A 15,075-nucleotide genomic window follows, 5' to 3' on the forward strand; every position below is an offset into this window, starting at 1 on the left:
TTATACAGTCTTAGATGAGCTGAATTTCAAACATATAACAAGATATCATTATTATTCATATCAAGACTCTGCTATAGGATCACAATCGTGACCAACACAACTGAGTCTAACCGTACCAAATCAACCATCTATACCATACCAAAACCAAAGAGAATATCAAACATAACATGATAATCAAACCCAAAATATAATACGATGGAACAACCAACAATCTCATCCAAGGGTGTAAGACCCAACATCCATCTCGATGCCAAGGCCAATCCAATGCCGGTACCATCTATCCCAACCCCCAAAAGTACTACAAATCCTCTATCCAAAAGAATACAAATATTCGGTTGGGACATGGCCCCAAGCATGGCTAAAACTAATATCCAGAAAGAAAGTAAAATGTCTAAGAATGTCCAATATGAAATGATACGTTCCGAAAGGATGGAAGCTCACCACTTTACTCCAATAAGTTGCTCTCGAATCAAGTACTACGAAGGAGGAGTCGAACATCCAATTCTTGCACGACATGAGTATACAGCCACCAGTAGACGGATTAGTGGGTGAACACTAGCATGAAACTCTGGGTAAGGATAAAGTAATGCCAGTTATCAAAATCAAGTGAAAACCATCCAATGCACACAACCATACATATATATAAGTGCTGGGAAAAGGGACCAGGTTTATCATGTAGTTTAAAATCTTTAACCTGGGTTATGTAGCTTAGCCGCCCTACCACCCACGAGCCATATGGGTTAGCTTCCCTTGCTGAAAGAGTCCCGATGCGTGTAGCCGCACGACCAGGTAATAACTCTAGGATGACTAGTAAATCCCTCTAATATAAATGTGACACTTATACGTGACCATAAAAAACCCCTCATATCGACAAATATGAGTTTTGGGTTATGAAACCACCCGGATCGCCACCTTCCACAGCTTAGCTTACACTTTTCGCCATTAATGCCCAATTAAAATCAAATCTAAACAATTCAATTATCTATTTATTAACCAAGGCTATTTAATAGATCAGTGGTATCGTCATACCATCATATTTGCAAGCATTATCCTTAGCCAAACCATTTAGATTAAGGGAACTCTCGGTGCCCTTTTCATTTACCATATTAACCTCTTGGGAGACTACCATGTTCTCCACAAGCATAACCCATTAGCCTTTAACTTTTGTAAACCATTTATAATTTTATGCATAATCTGAAAACAAGCAAGGGTTCAATTTAAAAGAGTCAATGCATTGACCATATCATTATAAGTATTTAATCAAACACCTTGGGGTCATAACATAACCAAAACCAAATTCCATTACCATGCCATTCCATTATCCAAAACCACCATTAATGCATAAAAAGCATAATTAAAACCATAAAAAATTATAACCAAACCTTTAACATCAAAATCCCCAAACCAATAGTTGAAAACCAAAACCATGCAAGAGTAAAACCATGAAATCAATCATATAACCATGCCTTTAATTGAAATTACAAGTAGGGAAGAGAATCATGCCTTAAACCAAGAAGATTGATGGAAGAATTCACCAAGGCAAGCCCCAAAGAAATCCCAAAGTTGAAACCCTAGCTCTTTGCCGCAAAAGATCTTGAGAGAATTATGATATGTTTTAGAAGAGATTCTAAGTGTTTAAGAATAAAATAATTGGGTAAATAACATCCTAAGTATATTAGAAGTTGTGGGTCCTTATTAGGGTAAGTAGGAAAATATCTAGAATACCCCCACTTAAATCCCATAAAAACCCGACACTGGGTCACGACTGACCTCCTTACGAGTCGTAACTTAGATTATGATTGACACCCACCCAATCGTAACCAAGCCTCTACCATGTATCAGACATTGCCCAGTATATGACTCATCCAACCAAGTCATAATCTCAGCATATGATTCGCACCTATGATCCGTATCCATGGCAGAATGTAATACCAGGAAGATCAAATACTGTCCACCTTACGAGTCACCTACATGAATCGTACCCATGCCTTACGACTCATCCCCTCAGGCCGTATCCACTCTAGTGTCCAAGACCATCCTACCAACTAACACTGTTCAGCTTACGACAGGACTTCACCACTCGTATCCCAGCTTACGACTCGTATCATGAGTCGTAATAGGTCTGAAGAACGAGATTCCAGAAAATTTTCTAAGGGTCCAGACCTAGGATGCTTCAACTAATCTTTATCTATAGCAATAAATTTTGAAGAAACCAGATCTTCTAAACCTTAAAGATCGCTCTTTCTGGTGTTCTTCATCTGAGATGGAGAGAAAAAAAAAAACGGTCTCTTCTAATCTAGGGACCATGTCTATTTAAGGCTTTGAAGTATTTTTTTCACATCAAAAGGTACCTTTTCCAATAAGTCTTCATCAGATTTTAGAAAAGGTTTATGAGTTTTCTATAATTTCAATTAAACACAAACTAATAGATTGTTACTTTTAGGCACAAAAACTTTGATACTTTATTACATCATAAATTGGTTTACTTTAGAGATAGCATATTTATATATAATATATTAAAATATGATTTCACAAAATAAAAATTACTAATAATCTCCCACTTAGACCATTTATATTCCTGAATAATCATACATAAATGAAACTTTAGTACACACAAACTTTTGCTATCTTGATTTAAATATCTCAAAATAATATGGTCCATCGATACTAGCATTATAAGATCAAAGCGAATTTCATAATACATATTCAAAACTAAACTCATCAATAATCACAAATATCAGCAATGCCAGTAACATAGATCAACACATGTAAAATGATTTAAATCATGCCTATTTTCAATTGGTCTTACTTTATAACTTTAATAGTCTAAAATTACCTTTTATACCTTATGCAAAATCGTGATATAAAGATAATAGCTTTTTTTTTCAAAGTTATCAATAGATACACAAAATTCATAAATGTCACAAAACTTCAGCCTGTACAAAGTATAAACTTTAACATGTCAAAATTATAAGTAAAACAACAAACTCTCATTAAAATGATACATCACCAAATCTGACAAAGCCCACATGAGCCATATGCCTATGAAATACTTTAGGTGACAAATCTTTCGTGAGCAAATCTGTATTCATTGAGTTTATACTAATATGCTCAATCACCACAAGACGATCCTAAACCCCTTTTTTTCACAATAAAAAACTTAAGGCATATATGTTTTGATTTTGATGAACTTCGGTTGTTCTTCGAATATAACTCAACAAAGTTATTATCACATAAATTTATAACAATTTTTCTATGCCATCGAATATTTGCATTTCAATGACAAAATTTTTTAGTCATATTTCTTGATTTGATGTTTCATAGCAGACAACAAATTTGACATTCATTGTAGTAGAAGCTATTAATGTTTGTTTAACATTTTTTCAAGAAACAACTCATCCATCCAACATAAAAGCAAAACTTCATGTCGATCTCTTACTATCAAGACATCTACCAAAATTTGAATTAGTATACCCTATGATCTCTAAGTGATCTGATCTCTGATAAGTGAGCATGCAATCTTTGTTCTTTGAAGATACCTCATAACCTGTTTGGCAGCTTTCCAATGATGTATTTTTAGATTACATAAATATCGGTCCAACATGCTCACTATGTACGTTATATCTGAACGCATACAAACTTATGCATATATGAGATTTTTCACTGCTGATGCACATGAAATCTTGTGCGTCTTTTTCTTCTCTATGTCCATATTTGAACATTGACGCAAACTAAATTTATACCTTCTAACACATGCAAATCACATGTTGCACAACTTTACATGTCAAATCTACCTAACACCTTATCACTGTAAGTCATTTGCGACAGTTCAAGAACATTTCTAGTGCAATCCCTAGGGATCTCCATACCTAGAACAAAGGACGCCTCACCAAGATCTTTCATTTCAAATTTACTGGATAGAAATTTCTTGATTTCATGCAACAAACCTACATTACTGCTTGTCAGTAGAATGTCGTCTACATATAGCACAAGAATAACAAATTTGCTCCCACTGAACTTGAGATATATGCACTGATCAATAATGTTTTTCTAAAAACCAAAAGAGGTTATCACCTGATCAAACTTTTGTGCCATTGACGAAATATATGTTTTAAACCGTATTTAAACTTCTTAAGTTTACAACCAATCAGTTTCGATTCATGTGGTAATTCGACAAGATCCCAAGCACCATTATTTTTCATAGACGTTAACTCATCTTTCACGGCTTTGATCCATTTATATGAGTTTCAACATGATTTCTCTTGACTAATAGTTATAGAATCATTTTCTAATCCCGTATCAAATTCATGCTCTTTTCATTTAATTCCCCCATATTGGTCAATTCACAACATAATTTTACAATTCAATAATTTAAACAAAACCCAGTAATCTTCACATGAATGGAAATAACTATATCATGAAAATATACATGAAAAAACTTTGTGTGATTCAAAAGTAAGGATTAATTTCATTTGGATAAGTAAGTTTCACTTTGAACATTCCATAGTAAATATATATTGGATATACTCGATCGATCGATAAATTTGAATATCTTTAAGTCATCGAGATTTGATGTATAACTAGATGACATCAGTTACTCAATTAATCATTTAACCGTCTTTGATTCTCACAATTTTATTCATTTTAATCGTAGACATTGTTTGTTTTTTAAGTGCATGGAAAATTGGCCTTACATGTTATCACATGGGTACACTATATTTGATATGCTCCATGTCAAACTTAAAAAATATTAAAAGGCCTTGTGTTTGATCTTTTTTACTGAATATTATCTCATCATGAGAATGAATCGAAAAAATTATTTTGACTATATTGAACCGTCATCAATAACTTGATCTCCTCGAACTTAGATTTTGGAATCTCCGATCTTTTAGGTAGAGTTACCGTCATAATGACTTATCCTTGGTGTTAGTCTCATTCTCTTTGATGTACTTTCAACTACCCTCTATAGTTACGTCTTTTGAGAACGAATCTGACACATTTATCTTTTTACTCTACATAGTCAATCATGATAATTCCATTAGAGTAGAGAGTAGTTGTTTAATGACACTATATTTTCATTGTATGTAAGCAGAATTCACTGTTTGTCTATCCAACCAACCACCTCCACCCCCAATCAAACCATTATCTATAAAAAACAAAATTCATTGTTTATTCTCCACTCTCTTTTTTGTAGCTTTATTTATGCTTAAAAAATATTCAATGTTGCAGTAGGACTTTTGGTTGATTGGTAAATGAGGTAATTATTTTATTAGTAGTTTTTATTAAAATATTGTGTTATGATTTCTAGATAATATATTATATAGTTAATTATAAATATAATTTTGTGTTAAATTTATGAACATTTTTAATAATTTTTTAAAGCTCATGGGTATAAATTATATTTTATATTTTTCTTAAAATGAAATATATTTCCCAAAACCTTTGAGCAAACACATATTAGAACTTTATCCAAAATCGACTTGTCAAAAATATTTAAGAATCTATGACCAAACACTAAGTAAGGTTGACCATATTGCATATGAGGGATCGTTTGATTGAATATAAGTTATTTTGTAATTAATTATCTTGAAATTAGCTATTCTGGTGTTAATTATCTTATCCTCAACATGAGATAAAAATAACATTATTATTTTAAAATAACTGATTTTGAAGTGAGTCATTTCATACATTTTATTCTAACTAAATATGAGATAAACTTATGCTAAATTAAATTTCAAATTAATTATTCCTTATTCCTCGTACCAAATGAAATTATATTTTATTTATAAGTAGTACTTGCTCCGTCTCATTTTACTCGTCCCAATTTGATATTGCATATTGATAAAGAAAAATAATTAATAGCATGACTACTTTATCATAGTATCCCTATTAAATGATGTTTATATTTTAGTTTGAAAAGAAAAATTAATACTCAAGGTAAAAAAGTAAAAGAATTATTTTTTCTTGATTAATAAAAAATAATATGTAAAATAAGAAATTAAATTAAAAAATTTGGGACGAGTAAAATGAAATAGAGTGAATAGTTATTAAAAGAAAATGTTTAAAATAGTTAGAGGGGAAGGCGCAAACGCAAAGCCGTTAATCATTGTGGAATTGGCGGTTCATTCCCTCCAACCTGGCAACCAACAAATACCCGAATCTGTATGTCCACCTTCATTGCTCAAGTCAAAATCTATATAAACCCCTTTCGCTTTCTCTTCCCCAATTTCTCCATTAAACCCTAACTCCCTCAAGTTGAACGGGAAATTGATCGACTCAATTTTATGAAATAACTCTACCAGTTCTGCAACCCGATCTTTCGTCTACTTGATCGATCGGGTTTTACTGTTTTCTTTAGTTTGATCGAAGTTTAGGAAGATGTCGAAATTGTATGGAGAGGATTTTAATCAGAAGATAGATTATGTGTTCAAGGTGGTGTTGATTGGAGACTCTGCAGTTGGAAAATCCCAGTTATTGGCACGGTTTTCGAGGAACGAGTTTAGTCTTGATTCTAAGGCGACTATCGGTGTTGAGTTCCAGACGAGGACGTTAGAGATTGATCATAAGACTGTTAAGGCTCAGATTTGGGACACTGCTGGTCAGGAGAGGTATTTTCAACTTCGTGTCCTTTTCGTTTTATTTATAGTGATCATGATCCTGTGTTTAGCTTCTAAGATCTGTTGATATCTAGTGATGATTGTGATTTAGTCGAAATTGTGAAGTTCGGTTGGTACTTATGGGGATGCAGTGTTTGGCTAATACGTGCTTTTGATCAAATGAGTGTTCGATTTGTTATACAATGACTAGAACACTTCAGTAAGAGATTATTATTGCTAAGGGATGGATCTTAATTGCGCACGTATTTTATGGCTTTAGTTTACGTTGATCAACCAAATGGTGATCACAAGTTCTCAACTTAGTCAATAGTATATAGGACTGAGGTTTGTAGCTGTCATTAACAGTTGTATTTAATACTTTCCTGTGATTCTTAGGAATTCCCTTATATGTATTAGTTGTAAACAATGGAGTTGGATTAGAATATAGCATTTATCATACTTGAAATGTGAGTGGATGAGTGTTTGATTACCTTGGTTCTTTAGAAGTGGTAATATTTTTCCTTGCACAAAAAAAGCTGAAATTTTGGAGATGTTATGCCTAATGCTAGAGTTCATAGAATTTGACTAGATGGGCCTTAATCTCAAGATCTTTAGTTTGAGTAAGCACAAGTCATTTAGGGAATCTCTGTGTGAAGTGCAAAAGGAGCAAGGAATTTGGAGATTTAAAGAAGTAGGGTGAGTATGGTATCCTAAATAAGTAGAGATACAAGAGATCTAAATGGAGAATTTGGAGTTTAGAGAAGTATGGGTGTCTTAAATAAGTAGAGGTACAAGAAATCTAAATGGGGAATTTGGAGATTTAATGAAGTATGGGTGTCTTAAATAAGTAGAGGTACAAGAAATCTAAATGGGGAATTTGGAGATTTAAAGAAGTATGGGTGTCTTAAATAAGTAGAGGTACAAGAAATGTAAATGGGGAATTTTCTTCTGCCTGCGTCAAGCTTTGGGATTGGGATAGTCCATTTTGTTGCATTTGCTTCTCTTATACATTGGGCAATGAATTTCCCGTTAGGAGAACCTTTGACGACAATGCTTGCTAGTTAATGTTAACCTGCAAGCAAAATGTGACTAGGAAAACAAAATTCACTTCTTTGATGAACTTGTGATGTGGACTGGGGGTACTTGAATGGCGATAAGTTAGGTCCCTCAACAAGCAACATCCTCTTAGATTGTGAAGGGTTATCACTTTATAACTAATCTAATGCTCTGCCTCATATTCACTGGTGGGTCAGTCGGTTGTTTATTATCTTTTTCATGCTCATTTTTTTTTCTCATTTTTTCACGAAGCCGTGCCCAAAGACTCAATTACAAATACGCTCTTACTAAAGTTAAACCTAGTACTTTAACGTCAATTATTTGAACCCTTTACCCAGGAGCTAGTATGTCCTTGAGTACATTGAGATGTTTAATTAGGAGTATATATAACACAATCTTCATTACTATGTCCATATTTATGGAGTTTAGGTAAGGCTTGTTTGAGTCTATTTGGCCAAACTTTCTAAATCTGTTACTTTAAGTAATTTTTGTCAAAAGTGCTATTCAAAGAAGTTCTTTGAAGCCGTAGCAGTTTGTATTTTGCCAAATTATTTGAGGAACATTTCTGTTAGTATTACAAAGCACAGCAGCTTGTGTTTGGCCAATTCACAAAAAATGCACTTTAACGTTAAATTGTGAAACAGGAAATATACAACAACAACAACATCAAACCCAATATAATGCCATAAGTGGGGTCTAGGGAGGGTATAGTTTACTCAGATCTTATCCCTTGCTTGAGAAAGTAGAGAGGCTGTTTTCTATAGACCCTTGGCTCAAAGAGGACATATACATATGCAAATGTACTTGACAATTAATATTGTTTAAAAAGAAATATGATTTTTATTGTTAGTAGTAGAGACTTTAATGAAGTTCTCAATTAATTTAAAATGTTTTGCCTTTTGTTTGCGATCTTGGTGTAATTTTCTGAAAGAAAGAGTTGGAGAGGTAATGGGAAAAAAACCAAGGTGAAAGGCGAAGGGACAACGTCCTGGTTGTCCCTTTTGAAATCAATACGTGGGTCCCAAATTGGTTATGCTATTGCTCAAAATCATTTTTTCTTTTTTCGCCAACACCTCAAATCTCCAAAAAGATTTTTTTTTTTTTTTTTTAGCTTCCAAAAGGGAGAAATAAGCTATTTATTATATTTTCTTTGGACTGGTTAATTTTTTTGTGTCAAGTTATTAACATTTTCTTTGATTGTTCTTGCTTCTGCTTTTACTGCCATGGTTTTAGATTTCGAGTTCAGAAATTTCTTTAAAAGATAGCTGTTAGTGTATTTCTCTTCCAAAGACAGAGTGGGCAGGTGCTTGAGCTACCAAAAACCTCCCACAAACTTCCGTGGAACTCTTTTCCCTGATTTATGTCTGGTTCACGAATCAAAAAAGAAAACCATGTATGTCAGGTAGGTGGACTTGTAGCTAAATACAATCTATGCTGGCGCTGAATGATGACTTTGGATTCAATGAATGATTCAGCCTTGGTATGGCTTTGATTATGGGGAGAAGGATAGTTGTAACTTTTATTTCCTTTTTCCGTCTTAGGAGTGTTGGTTAGCTGCAGGCTATGTTGCTCGCTCTCTTAAAAAATGTCAGCGGGTGTGAGTCAGATTCTCTAAAAGTAGTGTGAACTTAAGGAGAATCCAACACGGGTGCGGCATCAAAAGTGAAGAGTCCGCGCAAATTAGGCTGCAGGTATAATTATCAGCACTCTCTATCACCTTGAAGGGAGAAAGATCGTTTTATGTGCCTTGAGGGCTGGACTTTGAATACATGGCATCTGGTGTAGCATGTCTAACAACAACCAATGATTTTTTGGAACTAGTAAAACCAATATTATCATGAGGAAATTGTGGAAGTTGTTATCACCATGAGACTAGTCACGTACAATGAACACCATAATGCTTAAGGAGTTTAGACTTGTGTGAAGGTTTTACATGTGGGAAATGAGTACCCTCCCAAGAAAGAAAAGAAAGAAAATCAAATTTCAGTATGCAGTTGAAGATATAAAACTTCAGTAAACTTTCAATCTAGTATTGAATCGGGAAAATAGAGAGCTCAACTGAATGAATAGTACTTGCATTTGCTGCATTATTTAAGCTGAACTATGACATGCCTCCGTGTGTTTTCTTGCCATTTCTGGTATGGCCTTTCTCAGGAAGGGTAGAAAGAGTTACAAAAGAAAGAAGTGGAACATCCTGACTGGTTGATTCTTACTGGCTTAAGCGGTTCTGTTAGTTCAAACCAGATGGAAAATCAAATAAACGTGCATTATTATGCTTGTCTATTATCACGCTGACATATAGTTGTTGAGTATGAGCTTCTATATATGTCGAACCATTCTGGATGTCTTAGCTGTTTTGTTTTAATATGGCAATATGCGTTATCATGATCATATGTGATTTTTTACTTGTGCTTGCTCAAGAAATGTCTGCTTTCTTCCTGATACTCTGTTGTTTTGGGGGCTTGAAACTTATAATTTGGTGTGTGGCTCCAGATATAGGGCAGTGACAAGTGCGTACTACCGAGGTGCTGTTGGAGCAATGCTGGTCTATGACATCACCAAACGTCAATCTTTTGATCACGTCGCCAGGTGGTTGGAGGAACTACGGGGCCATGCTGATAAGAACATTGTCATCATGCTTGTAGGCAACAAGACGGACTTGGGTACTCTTCGTGCTGTACCAACTGAGGATGCGAAAGAGTTTGCTGAGAAGGAGAACCTGTTCTTTATTGAAACATCAGCCCTAGAAGCAACAAATGTGGAAACAGCTTTTGTTAATGTCTTGACAGAGATATATAGGGTTGTCAGCAAGAAATCCCTTGTCGCCAACGAGGCAGAATCCGCCGCTGGGAGTTCAGCTCTCCTCAGGGGAAAGGAAATTGTTGTTCCTGGCCAAGGACCTGTACCCACTGGGAGCTCATACAGATGTTGCAGTTCATCATAGGAGTAAAAGTGGTTTTCAAAGTTGTATATGTTTTACCTGTTTCAGATTTCAATTCTGATGCTGCATTGGTGGTCAATTCATCCATTTTCCTGTGTCTAATTCACAACTTTTGTCATTAGTGTAAAAAGAATTACTGTTGGAAACCACAAAAATCTTCATCTTATGCTAAATGTGTATTCGGCCACCCCAAAAAAAGGCAGGGGACGTCACGCCGGATAAGTCTCTACTAATCATCCTACATAACTGAAACTTTTGTGATGAATATTTTACTACGGATCTTTCATCTGCTATTGGTCTCTTTTCACCATTTAACGTTTTTGGTGTTGTTTTCTTCCTTTAAGAACATATATCTAACTGGGTGGACCATGTTGGTTGAGCAAGAGATTCGGCTGCATGTTTTTTTGGTTGAGATCATCACACGGCACTTGCTAGTGCGATTTGCCTCTCTATATGGTTTGCATGTTATTACGCTGGAGCAAGTTTACCTTACCTGCATAGAATAGCAGGTCGGGTTCCTTGTCGACAAAAAAAGAAGAAAAAATATATTGATGTATCATAATATATTTGATCGATACCCAAACGAACCACATTTGTTGATGTGTCAAGAATCTATGATCTATCCCTACTTTGATTTATCAGAATAGACGAAAGTAGACTGCTGAATTTGCTTCCACCCCTATTTTCTTACATTTTAGTACCGTCATCTTTTTCATTTGCTAACCAGTAATTCTCCTGACAAAATCTTTATACACATTGAACATATTTTCGACGTACATGTATAATGTTTGATTCAAAGCTATATTTTTGTTCGATTGGACCGATGGTTACACGTCGTTCTGCCCTGCGGGAATAAAACAAGTACTTTTATCCTTCCAAAATATGTAGTATTATTGTTATCTCATTCCACTTGTGAACCCACATGATTTTCATGTATGTACTAGTAATACTATTGATCAATATTCACCCACTCATATTACCCTACTCAAAAGGGTACTTTTTGATCAATCCACGAACTTTTCATGAAATGGGTACAACAAATACATAAACAAAAATAGTCCCATGACTTGACATATGAATATTTTAACAGAATAAGATCAAATAATCAGCTCCCTTACATGTAAAAGTACTAGTTGCATCATCATAAGCATAACTATAAGCATTTGGACAAGCCTTCTTGAAATATTGTGAGTACTTTGTAGGCTTGCATTTGTTGGGATTATTGAATTCCTCAGTGCAACAATACTCTGGTTTATTAAAAGCAAGACATGCATTTTTACATGCAATTACTTTGCCATCACTTGATTTCACTTGCAATTCTTGTGGACATTGTAAGTTCATGTCTGGACAACATTGCACATATGAACAATTTCCATATCCACCTAAAGGGTACACTGATATAGGGATATTGAAACCATCTACAAAGCTAACATCATAAAAATCCATAGGACTGTCAAGTGTGAACTCTACTAGTGAGGCTGGTGGGATGCCACCAGCACCATTGCATTGGAGTACTCCGCCACAATCTCCGGTGGCACATGTCCCTTTACCTGCAGTGACGTACCCAGAATTTAGTGCTAACGACATTAACTTGTTTTCGTTATTCAACTTAAATGGTTTGGGACTACTTTTGAGTCTTAAGCCATGTGTAACATAATGTGTGTCCAAGGACCTCTTTGGACATGCTATAAATTTTTTATTTGATTTTATTTTTAAAAAAGTTGTTTGTTTATAACATCTTTATCATTTATTCACCCCAATTATTTGAAATTGAGTTTTTCAAGTCTGGGAAAAAAGGTTCTCTTTTTAAGACATAAAACTTCAACATTTATCAATTGAAGTGCACTTCTCAACACAACTCAATTTCCAAATAGCTTTTTCAACCTACATTGCCCTGACACAGAATAATATGCCCTTGGTCATGAGGACATGAAGCATAGTCAACCTCTCTACCTTAAGACTTCTAATTACAATATCGTTTATGTATATATATATATATATATTGTGTGTGTGTTGTGGGGTGGGGGGATGCAAACGTACTACAGTAATGTACTAGATTAGCAAAACCTTATATCAGCAGAAAATGTCTTATATATACACCTTTTGAGTAGTGCAAGTATTCAATAGAAACAAGTTCAAATTCTAATGTCAAAATGAAAGAAAAAGACGAATTAGGAATTCACTTATGTGATTAGCTAGCTATCATAATATCATTACTTATCGTTTTAAAATAGATTATTCTTGATGTTTTAAAATACTCATCACAATTTTTTTTCGAGAGTTAGCTAGCTATAATATCATTATTTATCGTTCTAAAATAAATTACTCTTCTCATTTTAAAATACTTATCACAATTCTTTTTAGAGTCAAACGAGAAGAATTTCTACTAATGTATACCTGTAGTGTCAAAGTTGCATTGGGTTCTTGACCAGAATCGACCAGACCAACCAGTAGGTGCATTGATATCTACAGCCTCTTTTGGTTGTAATGCCAATCCACCATTCATTAGTGAGGGATGACCTCCTCCTGATAAAATTCCTGGCCATATTGTTACATTACATCTGTTTTTTAATGTGAAAATTGCAGCATTTCCACCTGTAACATCATATATAAGTAGTTGTTTATCTGAAATCTTATATTTTCGATGCAAAATATATATTTATATGTAACAATTTACTAAAATTTTCAACATAAATAGTAAATTAATGTTGAAAATCTTAAAAGATTAACTCACTGAATTTAAATTCGGATTTTTCAATCTGATTGATTGAGTAAATAGTACTACATTTTCATTTTAATTAGAAGATTTATATGTAGCACTAACAAAACTATTAATACTTACCAATGAAAAAGAGAAGGGGAAGTATGAGAACCAGTCTGAAATGTGGTTCCATGTTAATTTCCTTTTGACTATTTTTGAGTTGAAGATTTATTGAATTTTGAAATTGATTGTGGACACATGTATAAGCTTGAGATGACCAATTGAATTTATAGTAAGTTGTATGTATGCCCTATTTATGGCACAGTGTGAAAAAAGAAAAAGAATTGGTTGCAAAAGTAGAATAATAATAATTTCATTAATTTTGACTACATAAATGAAATGAATGGTCATGAAAAATAAATAGGGGTTTGAGAAAATGAAAAAAAAAAAAAAACTAAAAATTACATAAAACAACAACTTAACTTATTAATTACATAATATCTCAATTCTTAACTTATTACAAATATTCCACTTACAAAACTTTTTCTCTACAAAAAGTCATATACATTACTTTACCCTTTATCCATATACGATTTTAACTCTTTAGAAGATGCCTAAAATCAAGGAGCAACTATATGGCGGTTATCATCTTTGAATTTTTTAATACTATTTGGTCTAATCTCTTTTTTAGCGATTTTTTTTTTTCAGAATCTCCATTAACAATAATCTTAATTTTAAGATTGGAGGTTAGTAAGATTTTTTTTTCTACTTTAGCAAATTAATTTTTTGACTGAATAAGTTCTTGCATATAGTTCATTCATTAACAATTACTTTGTAATGGATGATTACCCGTCTTTTAGTTTAGGATTAACTCAGTTAGAGCATAGTGAACCAATAAATCATGGTATTGGATTTGTTCCTGGTAAGGAGTAGAGTCCAGCAACATTGAGTTTTAAATTAGAGTTTCTATTCAAATCCCTATTCAACACAGTGTCTTAAGGAGAATTCGAAGCCGGTTGCTAGCGGAAGTAGCACGACAAAAAGTAAAACGGAGCATTCACAAAGAAATGGCGTAAGCAGAAGGGAAGGCGCAACGGTTAGCGACTGCCCGAGGAGTGATCCCTCTCTTATTTGCCTTGGCAGGTGAATATGAAAGAAAGGTTGTAAGTGCATTCTCTCCATCTACATCTTTTGAAAAGCACTCTTTAAGTATGCTGACGGAATTTGATTACGAGGACACTAATTTAAGTGAAAACAGATCAAAACATCGCAACGACCCCATTAAGATGAAAAAGCTAAGAAAAATTATTGTCCAAAGTTCAAAAAATCATCAAGGAAAGCAAAAAAAAGAGGGCGCTTCACGACACCGTCTACCCAAGGTTACTTTTTGATTTATGTTAATGAATCTGTTTGTTTTTTTGTTCGAAATTTATGTTTTTTAAAATTTTTTGTGATTGTTGTTAGTAGTTGTAACCCAACATACATAGCAGTAGTTATGTATCTGCTTGCTATATGCATAACATTATTATGTATAAAGGCACACACTAAAGCATGAAATTCAGTATTTTGAATTCAATGTTGGATGGTATATTAGTCCATATACATATCCGAGAGTTATGCATATGAACTACATTCATAGTTTTAGTCATATACATAAACAAAGAGTTATGTATATTGGAGTGTTTTGAATTCAAGGTTGGATGACACACATGAATGATTTTTTTCAGTAATAAATAGAGAAAATACATCAAATCACACCTCAACTTGTCATCAAAATTTAC

The 15,075-nt window shown here is 33.8% G+C and overlaps 2 protein-coding genes across 3 annotated transcripts; one reads left to right on the forward strand and one right to left on the reverse strand.

Annotated features, from left to right (window-relative positions):
* Positions 1 to 6,066: 6,066 nt before the first annotated feature.
* Positions 6,067 to 10,766, forward strand: LOC107838904 (ras-related protein RGP1). Its single transcript, XM_016682159.2, has 2 exons — positions 6,067 to 6,608; positions 10,146 to 10,766. The coding sequence occupies exons 1-2, from the start codon at positions 6,379 to 6,381 to the stop codon at positions 10,594 to 10,596; spliced, it is 681 nt and encodes a 226-aa protein (XP_016537645.1). The 5' UTR covers positions 6,067 to 6,378; the 3' UTR covers positions 10,597 to 10,766.
* Positions 10,767 to 11,458: 692 nt separating this feature from the next.
* LOC107856271 (pathogenesis-related thaumatin-like protein 3.5) lies at positions 11,459 to 13,562 on the reverse strand. 2 transcript variants are annotated; one of them, XM_016701262.2, is made up of 3 exons: positions 13,436 to 13,562; positions 12,991 to 13,188; positions 11,459 to 12,143 (listed from the first exon to the last, which is right to left on the reverse strand). In XM_016701262.2, exons 1-3 carry the CDS (start codon positions 13,485 to 13,487, stop codon positions 11,677 to 11,679), a joined length of 717 nt encoding a protein of 238 aa, XP_016556748.2. In that variant the 5' UTR covers positions 13,488 to 13,562; the 3' UTR covers positions 11,459 to 11,676. The 2 variants fall into 2 exon arrangements, with proteins under 2 accessions (XP_016556748.2, XP_016556753.2); XM_016701267.2 differs by having other exon boundaries at positions 12,991 to 13,131; positions 13,436 to 13,537.
* Positions 13,563 to 15,075: the final 1,513 nt, after the last annotated feature.

This window comes from Capsicum annuum, chromosome 1 (assembly GCF_002878395.1).
Source record: "Capsicum annuum cultivar UCD-10X-F1 chromosome 1, UCD10Xv1.1, whole genome shotgun sequence".
NCBI classification, from domain to species: domain Eukaryota; kingdom Viridiplantae; phylum Streptophyta; class Magnoliopsida; order Solanales; family Solanaceae; genus Capsicum; species Capsicum annuum.